Source organism: Electrona antarctica (assembly GCF_951216825.1).
Source record: "Electrona antarctica genome assembly, chromosome: 1".
NCBI lineage: Eukaryota > Metazoa > Chordata > Actinopteri > Myctophiformes > Myctophidae > Electrona > Electrona antarctica.
The window spans coordinates 27,016,693-27,040,022 of NC_136806.1; the positions used below are offsets into that span (position 1 = coordinate 27,016,693).

Genomic DNA, 23,330 nt, shown 5'->3' on the forward strand with positions numbered 1-23,330 from the left:
TCTAATGTAATCCTGGGCACTACACCCCCTCTGCCAACCTTAAAGAGCTTATTTTTTAACCAAAGAACATCACTTACCCTACCTTTACCCATATTATTGAAAACACCTGTCCCTAGTCCTGGTTGCGTGAAGGTACTGTGCTAATAATAAATACATTAAATTAATGAAAAACGCAATTGGAAAAACACGCCCCCCCTCACGCATTAGAACAGGGGTGCCGACAGTTTTTGAGTGGTGCAACCACTCCTAGAACCAGCAATGAGAACCAGCAATGTCCGTCCGTCCCTATGTCTGTATGTTTAGAGTACCAACAGGGGGCGCTGTTGCACCACTCACTTCAGACAGGTCTGATTTTTTACTTGAGAGCTACTTTCAAAACGACCAGCTCAACAAGATCTACCCACCAAAGAAAACTATTATCCCATTGCTGAAAACAGTTTAAAAATGTACTTGAGGAGGGGGCTTTGGAATAGTGGCACTGGCGTTAGTTTAATAGAGGGGAGAAATGGAATTGGTAGTTGTTGTTTTTTTTTGTATATAACTTTGTAATGCTACTGAAAATTGTTTTGTTTTTTTAATCATATATTTTTTAGGGACATGTCATGTGACTTTTTAGATGCCCTGTGTGCTTTTTAAACTTGTAGCTGTGTGGTGACTAGTGACCACAGAATGCATTCATTGTTTTTATTCTTATTTTGTCCTTTTAAACATGTCTGCTTTGTAGCACTTTGAGATTTGTTTCAAATGTAAAGTGCGTTATAAATAAAATGTATTTTATTATTATTATTATTATTATGTGGCCAAAATGTTTTTTTTGTCGACATAATCAACTGTAGATTTAGTCAACTAAAATATTGTGATATTCAGTCGACTAAAACTAGACTAAAAGTAAAACTTTTCAGATGACTAGATGAAACTAAATTACATTTTATTCAAAAGACTATGACTAAACTAAATCAAAATTTGCTATCAATTAACAGTGGTCCACATACTGCATGGGTCCTCACTATGAGCTGTCATTTACACGTGTTGACACACTCTGTGTCTCAGAGGTGGACGGTGGATGCTTCCAAAATGTTTTTTTAAAAATAATATTCAATGCAAGAACAATGGCTTCTACAGTTCAGCATGCTAACTTTCCAGTAAGAGAAAAGCTGTTATTTCAGTCACAGCCTGTAATAATCCTCATCCTGAATTTGTGATGGCAGGCGGGTTTCCACAGTCCACCAATGAGACACAGAGTGAGTAGACGGAAATGCTGCCATCGTATGAGTCCTAGGGGTCCCCCCCCCCCCCCCTCCACACACACACACACACAAAATTTGTTGATATGTCATCCAAATCAATTTAACCATTTTAAACCTAAATGGCATCTGCTATTTTCCAAACATCTTGAAGAAATGTGACACATTGTTTTTGAAACAGTTTAACAACACAAATCTTATGGGGGTTCCTAGGCCCTGCCAACAAAATATTTTTGGGTGGGGGTCTGTGGCAAATACATATTAGTATAGATTAGATTAGAGTCCTTGACACAAAGAAGTTTGAGAACCACTTAGTGGACCAATTATATGAATTGAAAGTGAAAAAGATCCTTTAAGCCTGATTCGACTTCACTTGGACAATGGATGCAGTGCACTGTAAAATAATGTCACATCGATGCTATTTGTAGTTTATATTAAAATACTTGTGTGCAAATGTTTGGCAAAGTTACGTTTTGTAGCCTATTATTTGTGCCATGTAAGCTAAGAAATGCAACAAAAATAACAGATTGGAAGATAGTCGTGTAATTTCCACGCGTAGCTTGCTTATTCCAGCTCTTCCCTTCATTTAAACAATCATAAGAAATCATAACTGGAAGAAACAACACAGTGTGCAAAATACATGGTAAAAATGTGTCACATTGATTGCAACGCCACGGAGTGGTATACACTGTGCTTATTAGGCCTATATTGTTGCTGTCGGGCAGAAACCTTATCTCTAAATTTGACCTTTTTGTGTGTGATTTTATTTATTTTATTTTGTAAATTAACTCCCTACTTGGTCATACTACAGTGTCACATAAAAGCATCATAAGTAGCACATCCGAGTTTGTCGATCTGCTACTTTTTTTAATTTGAATCCTGAAAAGTAACTGTTTTGGATGAGGTTTCCACCCGACAGAGACGACGATAAAATGAAACTAGGATTAATGGAATGCAATTTCAAAAAGCATCTCACATAATAATGTGAGTCATGTGCTAACAGTTGTCAATTTCTACCAATACAAAAGGAAAATTAAAAGGCAAAAAGGTCAGATAAAAAAGGCAAAATGGTAAGGAAAAGTACATTTCCTCCTCTTCCACTTAAGCCCCCCGTTAAAAGAAAATAGCCCATGCGACGTACTGTGAGCTTGTCGATCTGCTATTTTTGAATGATTTGGAAAATGTTGGGGCCGTTTAAAAAAAAACATGGCCAAAATAGTAAGGCCCTGGGCCCAGGTTTAATTAAAAGAGAATATAATGTACTACTTTGTGGTGTGTGCATGTGTGCACGCGCACGTGCACGCATTTGTGATGCCAGGAGATAGGTCTGTCACAAATCACAATTATTACATAATCGTCTAATCACAATTATTTGAGATAATCGCAATTATTTTGCATAATCATAATCGTTTCCATGTTGAAAAACATTTTCCAAAAACAGCGGAAATAGCAGATCTACAAGCAACAAAACACTTTCTCCTCACTTCTTGACGTGTTGTAAGGTTGTAGATGAGCTATTTCCGCTATAAAAGAAAGAAAGTATGGTATAAAAATTCTAAAATGTGTCAGTAATTTATTTGTATGTTTAAGTTATTTGTCATACAAACTTGTCGAATTTGTGAAAATGAAGCCCAAAAAAAAACAGAATTTTAAATTGTATTCATATGTTCCATTGTTCAATGCCAAAAACACAATTAAATCGCCATTAATCGTGTGACAATTAATCGGCAACTTAAATTTGTAATCGTGACAGCCCTACCAGGAGACAGACTTCAGTATTGATTATGACGTTACGGGCCGTGGAGAAAGTGTTTTTCTGAGCTGGTGACGCCATGTCTGCTATGCATTCATGTGGTAAAGACTTGCTGGTGCGGCTCCTCTTCCCAGCGCCTTCACACAGACAATAGTTCAACTTCTGGAGAGAGCTCCTCTCGTTCGATCCTCCTTGTCTGTGTCTGACAACGCGGTCATTTGTGACCCAACCCGACGTCGAATCCAACAGCGCAACCACGAGAAGTCCACATTCACGTTGTTTATATAGCTAAGGCATTTGTGCTAATAATGTAATAGTTAGGGCTGTGAATCTTCTGCTATCTTACGATTCAATTTGATTCAGATTCTTGGGGTTCACGATTCGATTCAACGCGAGTCTCGATTCAAAACTCTATTCTCATTTAAAAAAAAATTATTATCTATTTTCATTCACAACACTCCTATTGCTGTCATCTGTACTTTAACAACCAAAGTGTAGCCTAGTTATTTCCAACAGCTCAAAACATTATATAATACCAGAGAAGGTCGCTTGTAAGAATTCTTGGCTTTGACGGTATCTTAGGTTAGGTGTGGTGCTATTTGATACAGAAACACAAGTCACACAACATAATTAATCAATGTTTCTCCTAAAGCCCTTGAATATGACTGAAGATGTTAATGTTTACTGTGATTATGGTAAGCGTACCATTCCTATCACACACCATACAGTAAGAAGACCTGTAACTTTCATCAGCAAAACAAAAAATATAATAATTAAAAAGAAAATGTATCGATTTTTGTAAATTGTAAATTCATTTTGAATCCCAAGATTCCCAACGCCCCTGTAATAACGCACATGACAGAATGTTGGAGCACAGCGACAGGTTGGTCGGTTCGAAAGTGGGCATCAATAAACGCTGCGGACATGACATCCAAAGACAAAAAAACACTTTCCGTGGCCCCTGATATGATATTAATATGACATGAATACTTCCATCTCCAGAACACTCCTTATAGGCACGACTCGTGGACCTGCCGGAGGAGACAATAGCAGATTGTCATTATATAAAATACATGATATCAAAGAAGCTGTCGGGCAGAAACCTCTTATGTCCATACAGTATTTTCATTTTAATTTTGGTGTTTTTTCCCCATGAATTAACACCCTACTTGATCATACTAAAGCGTCGCACGAAAGCAACAAAAGTAGCAGATCCTCGAAGCTCGAAACGCATCATATTTTGATCTTGCCGATCTGCTATCTTTACGATTTTGGAATTAGGAATCTAATCCGGAAACGTAACAGTTTACTGCCCGACAGAGACGATATTTATGTCATGATGATATTATGTGGATGGTTAAACAAGCTACTTACTGTCTCTGGATACAGGGTGACGCTTCTCAAAGAGGGCGGGGCTACGCCTCATTCTCTATGGTCATCACTGGATTGGATGTACCTGAACAATAAATAACACATGAACCCCACTTTCATTCTGTAAACCAGTGGCGGAAAGTAACTACGTGCATTTCTTCAAGCACTTTTGAGGTACTTTCACTTTACCTGAGTAGGCTATTTCCACTTTTCAATACTTTATCCATCTACTCCACTACATCTCAGAGGCGCATGCTGTATACTACTCCACTACAATTATTTGAAAACTTTTGTTACTAGTTACTTACAGATTTAGATTAGTATGACAAAAATACACATTTCATACTTTGGTTATTTGAAGATAGACGATCTACAAGTTTGTCTTGCTATTTATTTTCAAAAAGGTTTGATACATTTTCAAAACTTTGTACTACCTATATGCCAATACTTTCCAATACTTTTGTAATTTTGCTCCGGTAAATTGTTGAATACAGGACTTTTATTTCATAAACATAACGTAGTATTTCTACATTGTGGTGTATTGCTACTTTTACTTTAGTAAATAAAAAGAATTGTCCTGAAGAGTCCAACCTTTATTATTTATTATTATTTATTGAACTTCCTGTTTGTAACAACCAGAGAAACAGATGTTAAGCTAAATAAATTTGACTAAATTTGACTAAAGAAAAGAGGACGCACAGCTCGTAGTCACGATGCTAGAAACTTTAATAAACCAACGTTTCGGCCAGCAGGTTGCCTTCTTCAGGGTATAAATAGGCTAGCTAAATAGGTTAACAGGTTAATAGGTTAACAGGTTAACAGGCCATGTCCTCTCTCACCCTTCTTGTCCTTGTCCTCTCCACTGTCACTCCCTGTCCAGGAGGGGGTGCTAGTGAGCAGTCTGCTCTGTGATTCCCTCAAGGGTTTGGCTGGAAATGGGCGGGCCTCCACTGTGCTGGGAGAATAATAATAATAATAATAATAGTCGCAGATCTTCAAGCTCACACCACTTCACTTTGTTACTATTGTACTTTTACTCCACTACAATTATTTGAAAACTTTAGTTACTAGTTTCTTTGGATTATTATTACAAAACATCTATTAACCACTTCAGGCCTATTATATACTTCGGCTTCTACAAGCTTACAAAGTGTGAGCTTGCAGTTACGCAAAAGATTTTTTACACATTTAAAAACTTTTTTTTTGTACTGCAAGTACATTCTCATGCCAATACTTTTGTACTTTTACTCAAGTAAATACAGAATACTGTAACAGTATGTATGTTTACATTGCGGTATTGATACTTTTTTACTCTGGCAGCAGCAGCAGCAGCAGCAGCATAAGCATATCTCACCTCTTGCTAGCAGGGTTGTGGCTGATAGGAGAGGATGATGGTTGTTCTGGGTCCTGGTTGACCAGGCAGGTGGGGAAGGAGCATCCATCACCCAGACTGCACACACACACACACACACACACACACACACACACACACACACACACATACACACACAGCATTTTTATTATTATTATATTTTTAGCCCTAGCGTGGCGTGTTGTGAGCTCATAGACCAGCTATATTTTCCGGTGCACGACACCAGCAACTATTTGTAAATCAGGCATAACTCAATAACTCGTATCTCTAAAACAATCTCTATGTTTCACCGGAACCCTAATCCCCAGCCTAAATATTTATCTAATTGTAAATGTGTCTCAAAATGTGTTTTTTTTTCTCCAAACGATCTGCTATTTTCAGCTAAAGCTTTCCTCACAATAACAGAAAACTGAAAATACACTAGTATAGAGCCCTGAGGGACTCCGGTCAAGCAGAAAAGCTTTAAGTGGTTCAGTGGTTAATTCATCATCATGCATTTTTGTACGTTTGGGTCCCGGGTAGAGACACCACCATTTTGGGTCTCAGCTGAAAAAGTTTGGGTATCAATGATTTGGCCCACAGCTGTACCCTGTACTTGGGGGGGGGGGGGGGGTCACGGCCTGAAAAGGTTGAGAATCACTGCTATAGATAATGTGCATCAGAAGACGAGTGATGTTCTCTCCTCCGCGTCATCAGTGCCAATACCCGAGGCGGAGTTGGCGAAAGGGCCTTTCTGTGTGGAGTTTGCATGTTCTCCCCATGTCGTGTAGGTACCCTCACAAAAACCATGCAGTAATCCTGGTCTCTAAACTACCTCCCCCTGGCCAGCCGGGGCGCCTGATGGAGGGGAAAGGAACTGGTCGGAATAACGTGTTCCTTCCATGCGCTACGTCCGGCCGGGGAAACTCCCCCCTGTCAGGTGAAAGGAAGCAGCTTGGACTCCTCATGCATAGAAGGAAGCATGAGGTCAGTCCGCTGGTTGGCAGAGGAAGTGTAGCGCCCAGGATTAGATTAGATAATTGACACTGGGTGAAAAAAAAATGTGTTGCAAAATTGTGGGATACAAATTATAAAAAAGAAGAAAAAAAAGAAGATGAGAGATGATGAGTCACGCTCACCTGGAGAAGACAGGAAGAGGCCAGTATCTGACCTCGTCACCAAACACCTGCCGGACGTTCTTACTGAGGCCCAAGCTGAAGCCGTTCTTATCGGTGCCGTGACGGAACACCGGCGAGCGCACCGCCTCTGTGCATGGGGAGACATGACATAAGCAGGGGTCTTCAACGTCTTTCAGCCCAAGGACCCCTTGGGCTGAAAGACTGAGATAGAGATGTGAAGCAGGGACCCTCCACTACCTATTGTATGTAATTGTGTAAACTTTTTCATAGATTTCATAGATAGCTTCATAGACTTGTTTGACAGCACGGTAATGTTGGATTCATGCTGATGTGTATTTTCAGACATTTTCCACTTAAACCATCAATACTTAAAATAAACTTCTCTTCAGAATAGGAACGCTATAAGTGGTTCAAGTGGTTAATGTAAAGAAATTATATTTTTTAGGACAGTCATTTAAATTTTATGAATGCCATTTCTATATATTTTGCTATTTAAGTCTAAAGCCGAAAAATAGCAGATTTACACAGACACTGGCACGCAACAAAGTATAAATCATGTTTAACTTTAAATGTTTAATCCTAACCCCAACCTGAATCTTTAGACTTTTTCTAATTGTTTCTAATTTTCTAATCTATTAAAACACATATTCTTCTATATGCAAGCACGTACGCACGCACGCACGCACGCACGCACGCACGCACGCACGCACGCACGCACGCACGCACGCACACACACACACACACACACACCCAGTGTGGATCTGTTCTTGCAGACCAGCCAGCAGTGGTAGGCAAACAGCGAGGCCAGGCTCACAGAGAACATGGAGGCAGCGAAGAACAGGAACATGATGTGGAACTTGGCCTGGGTGTCTGGCAGTTCGTTCTGCAAACAGCAACAATCAACACACAGCTCATTATGGGCACCGACTCATTAGTAATGCAGAGATAAAGAGTCAACTACTCTTGTAGCCACTGTCTGAAGGCGAACCCGGGACCTATATTCCTAAGACACCTACGTTACCAGTCGGCTAAAGAGCCATGGCACGATGGGCGAGTAGCAACGCAGCACCCGTATAGCCTACACTCGTACCAACCTGGCTTACCCTCTTTTGGGCTATGTTATTAGATGGTGAGGTGGAGTCTGAAGATGTGAGTTTTCAGACTGTTAGGGATAATGGGGAGTGAGTCTGTGTGTGCACAGAAAGCAGAGTCAAGTGTCCAGGTAAAGTGGGGCAGTGGATAAATTGGATGATATCTGCAGGGTAGCTTGCCTTGTAGGAGTGTGCTGGTTCAAATCCAGTCAACACCACCTGGTTCAAGAGAGAATTAGAGCTAGCTAGATACTTAAATGAGAAAAAAAGCTGTGTTGTACCAGCCAGCAGATAGCTCACTGTGTTGACATGCTGTCTACATTATCCAGAGGTTGTTTGTTCTAATCCCACCCTACTCTTTACGGCAAAGTCATTTCCATAACTGTCATATTGGTCTTCCGTTTTTCTGTGGTGCAGTGGAACAGTCTGTGTGTTATAAACAAGAGGCTCATTGTTCAAAACCTCTTCTTCCTCTCCCAACTTTGTGCCTGGCTCAAATTCTTCACTGAAGAAAGTTGCAGCTAGTGTAATCACGCACGCACGCACGCACGCACGCACGCACGCACGCACGCACGCACGCACGCACGCACGCACGCACGCACACACACACACACACACACACACACACACACACACACACACACACATTATATAGTGCAGCTGTAAGCCTTCCAAAAGGAAAATATAAATACCACAAGTGAAACACAATAATATGCATAATATTATTGTCAGAGTTCAGTTCAGTTTGGTTTTGTGCTTCAGGGCCAATATACATTTCATAATACAGTACATAAGGAAAATGAAAGATAGAATGCCAACAGGAACATTTTATACCATACTATAATGAAGTATTTAATTTAAACAGAGCCTGCTTACCATCCAAAACATAATGAAGTACTGTAGGTCGGTAGCAGTGATGAATAGGCAGTAGACCAGGGCGTAGGCCAGGAACAGCATAAAGAACTTATAGTTAGAGAATCCTACACAGTTGTTGACCCTGAAACCAGACAAAACAACAAGCATTCAGCAGTGGTCGAAGAAGTACTCAGTTTTTACAAAACTAACAATACCTCAATACACTGTAAAAGTACTAGTGTACAGTATGTAGTGGCCTTCAGTATTAAAATGTTCTGCGTCACAGAGCAGGGAGGCATGGGCCCAATGCCTCTCTGCTTAGCGCTCTGCATCAAGCTTTTGATTGTGGGTAAGTCCCTGTGTCATACCAGCGTCATGTCCAGGCAGTGTACTTGCACATCAAGCTGCCTACTTTTATCTCCGGACAAACCGGCGGCAGTATCAGAAACCGTTACTGAACGTCTCTAATAATCTTTAGAGACCCAAAAAAGGTTGAGAAACACTGCTCAACATTCTGATACAATATGCATTGCATGCATCTATGCTGCTCTACGAAGCCAAAGTGCAGTGACACTGCACTAATTGTATGAATATTCATGAGTTGGTTTTTTTTAAGGTTGTTTATCCCCCAACATCAAGAAGGCTGATTTGACCTTCTAGACCAGGGGGTCTTCAACGAGAGATGGAGCACATTTTAAAGGATTATGTTGCAGCTCTTTTTCCCTCTGCACAATTAAAACCTCTTTGCCGAAAATACAGGCTCTCAACGCCTCGTATAGCGCGAGGCTTTATGAGCTTGTAGATCGCCAAGATCGGCTATATTTTTGGCTAATGATCCCCTCAGAATATAGATCCTAGGGTTCAAGTGGATAATGTAAAATAAATATCCTATCACCCAAAGATGGTGCCCCACCTGTAGTGACTCTGAAGACCCCTGTAATCTAGACAAAGATGGTGCCCCACCTGTAGTGACTCTGAAGACCCCTGTAATCTAGACAAATGTCTCCAAAAATGTAGTTACTGCACTGTGGCTTTGTAGAGCAGTATGGATGTCTCATATTTCTATTCCAATTCAATTTCTAAAGATTGTATCATTTATATCTGCTTGTCTCTAATTTTCATTCTAGTCTAATCATGTCAATCTGTCTGTTTGTTTCCCGTTTTCGAGTCAATAAAACCATTTCCCAGTCATTTCTGGGTTATTGTTTTCCCCCCCCCCCACTGATTCAAGTGGGACATATAAGAAGGACATACGGTACCAGGGACAGTGGTGATCCATCTTCAGGATGCATCTGTAAGGGGAGGAGGGTAAAGAGCGATGTCACCACGCTGTCTGCCACAAAGCCAGAGAAATGACAAATGGACTGTGTTGTGGAGAGTGTAGGTGACGCCGGTGGAACCTTACTTATCACACACTGAACAATGATGGCATCGATCAGGCTTCAGCAGCAGACAGTGGTCACAGAAGCGGATTGCTGAGGAGAAAGACCAGACTGTCCAATCACCTTCTCCCTTTTACCATAATACCGTTGGTGTCGGGCAGAAACCATATAACCCCATATTTTTTTCATACATTAATTCCCTACTTAATCGTACAAGAGTAGCGAAAATAGCCGATAATGAACAGTTTTGGACATACAGTACAAGGTTTTCACCCGACAGCAACAAAATGCAAAAAAACGAATTTGCAAATGCATTTGCTCTTACTTCATACTTGGAGGCTGTCACATCTGTTGTTACATCATACACGTGCATGTATGACGTAACAACAAATTGATCGCTGTGAGAATAATGATCATTGGACTTGGATCTAATTCCAAAACGGATAGTTCCAATGCTTGATTTTGACCGGCTGAGTCTCGTTGTAAAATACTCACTAAACTTCTTTATTGAGTCTTCTTTGCAGCAACATCTTGTTTACAATATTCACTGTATCGTTCCATGGATGTATTACTGTTCGTGATTTTGTTTTTCATATGGCAAGGTAAGGGGAGCGCTGCTTTTTGTCCTACATACGTGCAAGGTTTGTTGTTTAATATCTTCCATAAATTTGGCAGTTTGGCACAGCAACTTTCTTGGTTTTGGACGCAGTTGCAGGGACTACTTTGATGAAGAAATGATTCTTGCAAGTGAAACTGATATTAAAAAGTGTTTTGGATATCGCCACCATCGGGTGGAAACCAAAACTGTACTTTTCAGGATTCAAAAACACCAAATGTGGCAGACCTACAAGCTCGACATGTGGTGGATCTCCTATTTTATACTTTTGTGTGACGCGGCAGTATGATCAAGTAGGGTATTAATTTACGGGAAAGAAAACACAAAATGTGATATTATGGACATTAGCGGTTTCAGCCAGCGGTTGCCATATTTGGTAACCGTTATAGAAAAGTAATAAGCCATGCGAGGATGATGTTTTTTTGGAATGCCTGTAGCTGCTTTCAGTATTAAAATGTTCTATGTCACCTCCAGAGTTGGTGCGTGTACTGTGTACTGTAGATGTTAATATTTTTGTACAGGGAACGGGTGTGTAGGCCTACTAGATATTATGTTATGGTAACATTTTTGTACGGGTCACCTCCAGAGTTGGTGCGTGTGTAGATGGGCAGATCCTTGGCCAGCCGTCTTAGGATCTCCTGCTGAGATTCTCCTCGATCTTCACGCTCCAGTAGCTCTTTGTCTGAGTAGGACAGGTAGAACTGCCACAGGCAGCAGAGGACACAGACACACACATGCAACATGAGATATAAATTACAGTACATTCTGTATGTTATGAGTCAAATTTTCATAACCGATTAACTGTATAGCCTATTAGCCTTCTATAAATACACACACGCACGCACGCACGCACGCACGCACGCACGCACGCACGCACGCACGCACGCACGCACGCACGCACGCACGCACGCACGCACACACACACACACACACACACACACACACACACACACACACACACACACACTGTGTGTTTTTGCAGCCCTTTATTGTCATATCAACTACTAATACAAATGGAATTGTTCTTTCCTTGAGGACAAACTCATATCATATGTCAAAACAAAGACAGATTAACATTAATGTTTAAAGGACATGAAAATAACAAGCCAGTGTGCCATCTTGGCCAGAGGATTTATTAACTAGGAGCATTGTTACAACAGAGACATAAACTAATGTACTGTATGAACTTGTATTGTGTTGTTATGTTTATATATAGGTGAGTGGTTCTTGAAAGAGCCCAGCTCCAGTAGCAGTTGTTGGGAAGTGTCATCAGAGATATTCACCAAGCTGAGTCATTAGACTGCTCTGTCACCCAGAAGCACAGGAAATGCAGCCTTCAATCACACGCACGCACACGCGCGTGTGCGCACACACACACACACACGCGCACACACGCACGCGCACACGCGCACACACACACACACACACACACACACACACACACACACACACACACACACACACACACACACACACACAGCATTTCTGCTCATGAGGCTTCATTTAGACAAGCAATTTAGGTGGGCCGTGAGGATATTGCAAGTGGTTTGTTATATATAACTGTATAATAATAATAATAATAATAATGCAAAAACACGGTTAGACGAACAGTTGATTGATTCATAATTCAAATAAACATGGTCTGAAAGTGCACACGGCCCACCCATCTAAGTGGTCACATGGGTGGGCCTCGATTGCTTTTCGCGATTTTTCAAATGGGCCCTGCATCTGATCCAGAAGAGGTTGGGAACTGCTTTATTGAACTTAATATTATTGTCTCTGTTGGGTGGAAACATGTCAGTTACTTTTCAGGATTCCAATTCAAAAACAGCAAAAGTATTGTGGATCTGTTACTTTTGATGCTTTTGTGTGACGCTGTAGTGTGGTCAAGTACAGTAGGGCATTCATTAATATGAAAAAAAAAAGCCAAAAGTTAGAAAATAGAGATAAGTGGTTTCTGCCCGACAGCAACGATACTGTTGTAAGTGGCGAAGCGACACCTCATGGGCATATAGATGGGTTATTATTACAACACTCACCTCCTTCAGTGGATGCAGGGGCTGGGTGAAGATGGTCTGCCAGTACGCCCACACAAACATGATGAAGATCACATGGTACACCAGCAAGTAGATAACTGAAATGACCAAAACACAAAAACAACTGAGACATTGTACTGTACTGCAATGGTTCCCAAAGGGTGGGCAGTCCCCTCCCAAACTGGGGGTCCCCCGGGTGCAACATTGTTTTCTCACTCCACAGTAAACAAACCAACAAACAGTATACCGGTAAGCGTATACAGGGTATCTGCACATTTCTAAAGTGACAACTTACAATACAGTAAGGATTGCTAAATTGTCAAATATTACGTAATAAATATTATGCAAGATTGCGAAGATTGCCATGGTGTACGTTGTGAGCTTGCGGTCTGGCTATATTTTCACAAAAGTACAGCAAAAGTTGTTCTGAGTAACAGTAACGGTTCTGGTCATTCTCCTATAGTGTATGTTAACTTTTAAAACATGCTCTGTAGTTAAGAGGGGAACATCTCCAGCAACAATTTCTTCAGCATGTCTCACACACGCACACGCACACACACACGCACGCACGCACGCACGCGCACACGCACACACACACACACACACACACACACACATACAGTACATATATGTATGAACGATCAAAACACTTACCCTTTACTCCGACGTCATCGATGGACTCTGAAACATAATGTTAGACAAATAATTACCATGTGAAGTAAAGGTGGTACATTGGTACCAGAGCAGAATTCTTCTAAAATGTAAAAAAAAAAGTAATAAAAAAAAAGGAAAATATCACATGTTTTGTAACAATTTGTAGCAATTTCAGAACTAAGAACTAACTACTAAATAATAATATAAATGAGGCTGACTAAGTTTGCAAATAATGGCCCATGGGCGTTTATACGGACGAGGCGGTTATTACGCAAAATGTAAGTAAGGGCTGTTATTTGGAAATATACGGTATGTGAAAACAATATTATATATGTATTTGTATATTACAAATTATTTTGCGGGGGTTACAGATGATTAGCTTAATGTCCAACATTTAATTGTTATCTCACTCAACAGTAAACAAACAATATACAGTATAAGGTAGGCTATAAGGTTAATTGGCAAGTTTGGCTACACGGGGTATCTGCTAAAGTATCTTTCTAAAGTGACAATTAAATTACTTTTAAGACCTTTTTAATAACACATTGGCCAAATTGTCAAATATTACATAAGAAAGATGCAAACATTGCAAAAATAGCCAATTTACAAGCTCACAACGCCTCGCTTGTACATCTGCTTTTACATATGCACATAAACATAAAGTCAACACATGCATGTATTGTGACTTTATGACAGACTGCCTCACACGCCCCCTGTGATCTTTGGCGCCGGCCCAAAGGGTGCCCACACCATATGCAGGTTGGCAAAACAGTGAACATTGTAACAAACTACCATCTTACTGTATGTTATGTGCAATTTACAATAACAAATTCATGTCAGGTTTTTATTGTGCGGCTGTGAAAGAACCACAAGCACTGTAACTAAGGCTTTTAATGGGATTTTACACAACAGAAAGTGGGTCAACACCAGCTTGGCTGGGGGTGAGCGGTAAATGGACAAAAAAGGAATCAGCTGACATTATAACTTTCATATAATCGCCCCCTATGTTTCTTCGTCATCGTCACCACGGCCCTGAGCAACTACCACGACCCCGCCCACCTTTCGGGTGAGGTCATCAATGGGATCTATTGATCCGTGATGAACCGATCGGTTCCACATGGCATGAGAACATCACCAGTCACTCGTCACATGTTTGTTCCTTCGATTTGGGCTCAAAAACAAACAACAATGCTGAGAATAGAGCAGTACTCACGCACGAACGCACGCACACACACACATGTTTGTATTGTATTGTAATGTAACTATACTATACCATTTTTAACCGTGAGACCGTGAAATCACATCCGGGTGTGATTTCATTACGTCAGACATGATTTCATTACGTCAGACAGACCTTACACCACTCAGTTCACATGGGTGTGATTTTTACATTAGAAAATGTACTTAAATTCTCCAGAGAAAAAAACGTGTAAATGCTCATGTTAAAGACACCACTATTTACCGGAAGTGGGCGTGGAAAGCGGGCTGTGAGATAGGCCTATTGAGGCGTTTTTTTCATTATGTGGTGAGTCACTTCATGGATTAATTTCATGACTTTTGCAGTAAAAGTAAAACTTGGGACAATCCATTTCATGAAGGGGACATCCTAAAGATATGAAAAAACTATGTCCCATTTAGTTATACCCCTGATAAAGAGTAGGACAAGTGAATGTTGCTCAGAAAAGTTAACTTTTTGCTATTTCCGCCTATTTAATACCTTATATAAAAGGCTGCTGATTCACAATAGAACCAGATATTGGCATTCTGATTGTGCTGGGATGTAGGCACACTACCTGTAGACCATCTGTGCAAGTATGATGTAAAAACAATCAGCAGGTAGAAAATGACAGAGGATTTACTTGGAACTCCCTCTTTTAGGATAGGCGTTTTTTTGCCTATGTGGTGAGTCACTTCTTGGATTAATTTCATGACTTTTGCAGTAAAAGTAAATCTCGGGACAATCCATTTCATGAAGGGGACATCCTAAAGATATGAAAAAACGTTGTCCCGTTTTGTTATACCTCGGGGAGGGGTACCTCAAAAACTAAGCCTCTTTTAGAGGGTTTTTTCCTGCACTAAAACAATAGAAGATCTACAAGCATGCGACACGTTGTGAGCAGGAAAACGGACCGGGAAAATGTATGCTTTGTTTTCTCTGTGTAATGTGATGTACTCATCTGCTTGGTTTTTATTTGTATTACTGAAAATAGCCGATCTACAAGCTCACAACACATCACACTGCAACACATTGTGGGCTTGTAGATCCGCTATTTTCGTTGCATGACACCGGCGCACAGCAAAGTACAATATAAATCAGGTACTGTATAACTAACCCTATACCTATAGCCCCACAATGTCTATTTCTCAAACTCTACTACGTACCGGTATGTGACATTTGGCCCTCACAACTGCAATGTTTTGCATAAATATGATTTGTCTTCTACACTGTTATCCTACGGAAATCAACCTAGACTTTAAACAGTGTGACTGTCATTTTTTTAACATATCTCCGCTGTCAGTTCAAAATATAAACTTACATGTTTTTAGGACACAATATTGTCTCATTAAAGTTGTTATACATTGTCAGATACTTGAATGTGTCCTTATTTTGTCATCACTTTACATGAATACTTAACCTAATCAATTAAAACAAATTGAGTTACCTAAATACAGCTCAAGTGGAGTTACAGTAGGTGGTTTGACCGACAGTTTGAGGATCCAATGGAGTTCTAATGTATTTTTAAATACTTTTCATTGGTTCCATTTTTGTGAAACACAGACACAGACTGTCACGGGGCAGCCCGTGCCCCTAGACAGTGGGTACGTTTACATGAGGTCTTTCAACCCCTCTTAATTCCGAATAGAAGTTAAATCCTATTAAACGTTGTCATGTAAACACCTACAAAAACTTAAATCCGAATGAAAATGCTCGATGCGATTTAAAAACCATTCCGATGTCACTGGCCGGATTATTCCGATGTTCAATGCGATTGAAAGAAAATTGGACTCATGTATACACTGCTTCGGATGTAAGTTCATTCTGGTCTTTCTGAGCATGCTCATTTCCAAGGCGCTCCAACTCCAAGGCGCTCATATCCAAGGCGCGCCGAGGAGTTTGCACATAGAGCGCGTTATTTCGTGCATTTTGCAAATGCACGAAATCCACACAAAAAAACGTGGAGCAGGCTGCAGCAGCAGTGGTGATGATCCCCCTGATCTGTGAGTGTTCAAAGATCCAACCGTCCCGAGTTGATGATCACTCTGATAATTTTCAAACATGTTTGATAGGCCTATAGGTTATATAGCCAGCCTATATGGAATCTGGATGCTTCATGCTACTGTAGGCTAAGTGCATCGGGGGACTCACAGAACGACGGAGGAGAGGAAAAAATGCCGTCAGTCCGCTGTTCAGTAATCTCTCTCTCTCACACACGCACGCACGCACACACACACACACACACACACACACACACACACACACACACACACACACACGCACACACACACACACACACACACACACACACACACACAGTCCCAAGAATACGCTATTATCGCTATAATGTCCATCCTAGATTCCTATCCCTTTAAACTTTTATAGGCTATAACTTGCCTATTCCAAGTTGCAACCAAAACGTCATGAAACATAACGGCTTTGCAGTTTAATTGCATTGATGAGCAGCTGCAATCATTCTAGTATTAAACACCCAATTGGTAGCCTACTTTATGCCATAATGATGCGGCGATGGTGTATTGTGCAGATAAGCTATGCATTATATGCTTTATGCGATGTACAAGACCACAGATGGGACACGATGTGTTGTGTGCTCTCTCTCTCTCTCTTTCTCTCTCTCTCAAAAATAACGAGCGACCCTTGATACAAGGGTAAACATAATGCCCGCCCCTATCCAACCAGCAGCCTCAAAGCTACTGCAGAATGAAATGATGGGATTTCAAAGTATCGTCTTTCGTCTGTAATGTTTGTAGCCTATTGTTGAGACAGTCACATAATGAATGAACTGCCTATATTTTATGTGTCCAACAGATGGCGTAGTTTCACGGGAATTAACATGTATCATGTGTTATATCACATCTCCTTGTAAACGCTCATTCAGAATGACCATTTCCCATGTAAACTCGCAGCAATTTGTTTTACTTCGGATGTATTTTATTCGGAAGTATTTATTCGGAATGATCAGCCTGCATGTAACCGCGGCCAATATCAAGGACCTTGCAAACAGACCACACAGTTAAGTCAACTTGATCAATTGACAAACAGCTGGACTGGAAGTAACGGTTTTATATATATATTGTACAAATTACATTTTTAGTAATTAACACAATGGTTGAAAGAGTTTTAAATGTTTATTTGTATTTATTGACACTGAAGTTGCTGCATTGGTATGTTTGTCACCTGTCTCCCTTCTGCAGTGCTGGCACTCCTCTCTAGATTGGAGGGTGCCAAGTACTGTAGAAGAGGAGGGGTGTTTGTACCCGTCTGTATTATGTTTGGTCTTTATGTTAGGCCCTGTGAACGAATTGGGCCTGTTTGGTCTTTATGTTAGGCCCTGTGAATGAATTGGGCCTGTTTGGTCTTTATGTTAGGCCCTGTGAACGAATTGGGCCTGTGAAATATATTTGAGTGTATATTCCTCCAAAGTATAGTAGTGTGGAAGATTACTCGTAGGCCTTAGTTGGCCATGTGGTTGAGTTAATTGATTGCCACTTGCTGATTAGGGGATGGTTTGCCACACCTGTATAAAAGCAGGATTGCTGCCCGTGAAGGGAGTTCAGTATTACCTGAGGCTAGTAAGAGACATCAGGGGTGAACTGTGAGCCGCCAGGACCTCATCGAAGGACAAATAGCAGTCTCTCAAGATCCTGCTTTGCTTTCTTAAAGTTTAGCCAGCACGTGTCGTGTATTTTGTTTCCTATTTTATTGGAACGTTAGTTTTTTTTGTATTGTCACCGACTTGCACTGCACTTTTTGGAGGTAAATAAAATGCCTGAAATGTACTTGTGGACCTGTCTACTCCCTGGAGCCTCTGGCCAACGGCCATCATTATCACACACGTAATATAGACATTCAATAGCATAAAATAAATAAAAAGTTTGCTGGTTTCTGCCCTACATTGACTACTTGTCATAGTAAAATATATATTTTGGTATCAACAACTGCCATAATGTAGTTGTCACATTACAGTAGTATCAAAAGCTTAATGAATAACATGTCAAATAGGGACATCCACAAAATGGTACATGCATGGTCTTTATGGCGACAGGGAGGCCTATACTGTAGAACATAAACTATTGAAAGGACGAGCAGCAGCTACAGGTTCAGCCTCCTTTAAATCTACAAAATATGTATTCATCAAATGGATCACTGCACTTCACCCTGTCGATCTGCTCTGATGGCCGATGGCCTTTGCCGTGCTGTTTATCTTTTACTAATGTATTCAAGTAATCCTCTCCTCTCTTCCTCTCCTATCGTCTTCTCCTCTCCTCTCTTCCTCTCCTGCAGGAGTAAAGTAGTTAAGGTAGTGTCCTGCAGAATGTTGTGGGTAAAATAGTGTCCTGCAGAATGTTGTGTGTAAAGTAGTGTCCTGCAGAATGTTGTGTGTAAAGTAGTGTTCTGCAGAATGCTGTGTGTAAAGTTGTGTCCTGCAGAATGTTGTGTGTAAAGTTGTGTCCTGCAGAATGTTGTGTGTAAAGTGGTGTCCTGTAGAATGTTGTGTGTAAAGTGGTGTCCTGCAGAATGTTGTGTGTAAAGTAGTGTTCTGCAGAATGTTGTGTGTAAAGTGGTGTTCTGCAAAATGTTGTGTGTAAAGTGGTGTCCTGCAGAATGTTGTGTGTAAAGTAGTGTTCTGCAGAATGTTGTGTGTAAAGTTGTGTCCTGCAGAATGTTGTGGGTAAAGTTGTGTTCTGTAGAATGAGGCAACAACACCTGCTGTCTAACTGGAGAATGAGGTCAACCAGGGACAGATGACTCACTAGTGACCCCGGTGGCCTGGCAGCGTACTGCAGCATTGACCATCTACAACATTTTCATGTCAAGGACTCACAAATTGATGTGTTTAGCCGATAGTTTTTGAATATGATTGTGATGCTGTACCTCTGGAACGCTCCCAAGGACACTAGACCCCACTTTGAGAACCAATAGGTGACAGTCGGGGTGAAAATAGAATAAAAGTGTGATCATCTCTGCGACCAGCAAGTAAAAAAATATGGCACTCTTGTATACTGAAGTTGGGTATTAATTTACCAAAAATAAAATACAGGTAGATACAAAGTTGAGGTTTCTATTGCTTTTGTCTGCAGACTAACTGTAGTAGAAAAGCGAGATTGTGAGAAGATCAATAATTTATTGATTGATTTAAAAATATATATATATTTATCTCTCTTGTTTTGCCCAATTGGGCTATTCTTCCAAAAATAAATCAATACTGATATCATATATAAATAATACACTATACAAGCAAAGCAAAAACTATTTAGCAAAATACACACAACCCAGACTAATGCATACATGATGTACACAACCATTCAGTCTTAATAACATAATTATGTACACAATAAATCCTCATTCTTAATACTTTACATATTGTTGCTGTCGGGTGGAAAGTCCAAATCAAAAATTGCAGATCTACAAACTCCAAACATGTCACCATGCGACACCTTTTGAGCTTGTAGATCTGCTATCTTTGCTACTTGTGTGTGACACTGTAGTGTACTATGACAAAGTAGGACATTCATTTACAAATAAACATCAAAAGTTAAAATATGGCGTTAAGAGGTTTGATATTTTGTTCTGAGTGTATTCTTTTAAACCAGTGATTCTCAAACACTTTCATTAAGGACACCAAAACTGATATGTACTGTACAGTATTAAGCTGCAGATACAACATTTGAAAAGATTTTGTGCCGGGTGGGGGGGGGGGAGTTGCAATATCCTCACGCCCCGACCCACAGATTGTTGGGAATGGCATGTGTTATAAACCACTTAAACCCCAGTACCCTTATTGAAAATCCCCATTTTCGCAGGAAATAGCAGATCCTGAGCTTTGTCGATCTGATGTCCTGCGAAAGCTTTTCCCCACAATAACAGAAAACAGAAAATACACTAGTATAGAGGCCACCCGTCAGAGCCCTATAGTGGTCAACCCGGTCAAGTGGTTAAACAAATGCATGGTGGTCCTTGTCATGCAGCCAAATAGAGCAGACTGCTCTCTAACTGTTCTCTTCTCTTCTGTTCCGAGACACTTTACTTTGTTATCCAGGTCAATTCAGTGCTGCTGTGTATACCTGTCACCTAACAGCTGCATTAAGTCACTGCTTCATTCTCAAAGTAGGCCCAATTATTACATAATCGCCTAAACGCAAGTCTTTGTTAGATTGTCGCAATTGTTATTGCATAATCGCTACAGTCGCTGTACCACACAGTTGTGATGAAAAGGGTGCTGAACCAGAAGGCTAAGCTCTCTGTCTACCGAGCATTCTTCCTTCCTACTCTCACCTAGTATATGGTCATGAAGTGTGGGTCATGACCGAAAGAATAAAGTTGCGGATATAGAAATGAGTTTTCTCAGACGGGTGGCAGGCATCTCCCTTAGAGATAGGATGAGAAGTTCAGTCACGTGGGAGAGACTCGGAGTACACCTGCTGCTTCTTCGCTTGGAAAGGAGACAGCTTAAAGGTAATTCGGGCATAATGCCTCCCGGGCGTCGCTGCACGTCCCACTGGGAGGAGACCCCCTGGCAGACCAAGAACCAGATGGGTTGATTATATCTACACACTGGCCTGGGAACGCCTCGGGATCCCCCAGGAGGAAGTTGCTAGAGTTGCTCTGGAAGTCTGGAGCTCTGCTGGAACTCTTGTCCCTGCGACCCGACTCCGGTTAAGCGTTTGAAGTAGAAGAAATGTTCATGCATTTTCAAAATAGTAGTCAATTTCCACCATTTTGTTTCTTTCTTTTTTATTTTGAAAGTATAACGTTTTTTTAAAAGTAATTTCTTTTGTATATTGAAGTTATTTATCATAATCTGACCTGTGGATTTCATAGTTTACGAAACCTAAAAGCCAAACAGAAATGTATGCAATTAATCGTCAAGTAAAATGTCACGATAGTGACGGCCTCCAGGGGTCCTTGAGGGGGTTCTGGGGGTCCCCAACCAGAGTTGGATTAAGATCAGCTGCTGTACACTAGTAGTACAGCAGCTATTATAAAAAGCAAATTCTGAAAAAGATTTAAACATTTTAACATCACAAATCTTGTATGGGGGTCCCAGACAGAATATTTTTCTACAATGTCACAATGTGGTGCAGCGTGCTGCATTGTAACATTTTTGTACTTAATGTGATACAAGGATGATTCGTCTCACAGTCACACACACTCACAACACACACACACACACACACACACACACACACACACACACACACACACACACACACACACACACACACACACACACACTAGGCAGGCTGTCTCTGGATGAGTTTTGGAAAGCATAAATAATGACACGAGATGGACAATTAAATAAATCCTCTAAACAAAATAATAAAATAGAAGATTGATCCCAATAGTTGTGAATGACACTACAGCATGTCCTAAACATGTAGTCTCTCTCTCTCTCTCTCTCTCTCTCTCTCATTGTAATGTGCCTGACATTGTCAACACAGCATAAAAAGCCCAGCCAGCCAGTGTGTCTGCGTCCAAAAAAAACGCAGAGAGCTTCATTTGTAGTGTATTCAGGACACAACACAACACCGCCTGTGTGTAATATAACAATCACCCCGGTTTAAAGGCCAGTATAGGTGTATAGCCTATACATCATAATAATTACTGAGTGTGTGTGTGTGTGTGTGTGTGTGTGTGTGTGTGTGTGTGTGTGTGTGTGTGTGTGTGTGTGTGTGTGTGTGTGTGTGTGTGTGCGTGCGTGCGTGCGTGAGACAGTGTGTGTGTAACAAACAGACTTCTTACCCACGCAGAGCTGGAGAACATATGCGTAGTAAGACCACGCCACTATGAGGCAGATGAACACAACCGGGATCCAGTACAGAACTCTCTGACAGCCGCGCGCGATGCTGCGCGGTCCCGACGGTGCCATAATAATAACAATACACTAGCAGAGGAGGAGGCTCATCTCTCACCACACCAATTTATATAGTTTGCTCTTAAAACGCTGCTCCCCGGTGGCTTGCAGTGCGGTAGATTATAGACAGTGATAAATATCAGTGCATCGTTCCAATTCCAGACCATGTCTCTGACAGTCTCTCTCTCTCTCTCTCTCCGTGCTGCGCTGTTCTGTTCTGGAGGTGTTTTTTGGAGATCGGCGGCGACGCGCTGCGTTCCCCCTGCGCCCCGCACCGCACTGAGCGATGCAAAAAAATAGAAAAGAAAAAAATGACACTCTCTGTCTATGAATGAATCCCATAGCCTGGAGTGTTGTCCGCGATGCTGCGATTGGCGGAGTTCGGTTGTCGAGGCAACCTCAGTTTTTTTTTGGCTGGCAAATGATGGATAGATTTATTTTGTGTCTTTATCTTCATACTAGAGCTCATAGGCTATCAGAGAATCAGACATGATCATCATGTCAAGGAGCCCCTCGTATGTAAAACACGTGTAGATATAAATCAAATATAATATATTATTCAAAAACATTAAAAAAATGGTGCACAAAGCACACTGACTGCACAGTGTTAAGAGTTTGTGCCAGGGACCGGTCGGTCGACTCGGACCCCATAAAGCCTAGCCTCGGAAACCCAGACGTTTTTATTTCCAGGGACAACATTTGTCAACGTTTTTCGAAAAATAGCAGATTATAAGCCTACAGCCTAC

The 23,330-nt window shown here is 41.0% G+C and overlaps 1 protein-coding gene across 2 annotated transcripts; it reads right to left on the reverse strand.

Moving 5' to 3' along the window:
- Nucleotides 1–1,771: 1,771 nt before the first annotated feature.
- zdhhc2 (zDHHC palmitoyltransferase 2) lies at nucleotides 1,772–22,839 on the reverse strand. Of its 2 annotated transcripts, XM_079503006.1 has the most exons (13): nucleotides 22,473–22,839; nucleotides 13,493–13,519; nucleotides 12,842–12,936; nucleotides 11,383–11,503; nucleotides 10,210–10,279; nucleotides 10,064–10,096; nucleotides 8,826–8,946; nucleotides 7,609–7,741; nucleotides 6,859–6,985; nucleotides 5,723–5,818; nucleotides 5,208–5,323; nucleotides 4,372–4,453; nucleotides 1,772–4,028 (listed from the first exon to the last, which is right to left on the reverse strand). In XM_079503006.1, the coding sequence occupies exons 1-12, from the start codon at nucleotides 22,597–22,599 to the stop codon at nucleotides 4,413–4,415; spliced, it is 1,107 nt and encodes a 368-aa protein (XP_079359132.1). In that variant the 5' UTR covers nucleotides 22,600–22,839; the 3' UTR covers nucleotides 1,772–4,028; nucleotides 4,372–4,412. The 2 variants fall into 2 exon arrangements, 1 of the variants encoding a protein (XP_079359132.1); XR_013790165.1 differs by lacking the exon at nucleotides 1,772–4,028 and having other exon boundaries at nucleotides 4,370–4,453; nucleotides 5,208–5,318.
- Nucleotides 22,840–23,330: the final 491 nt, after the last annotated feature.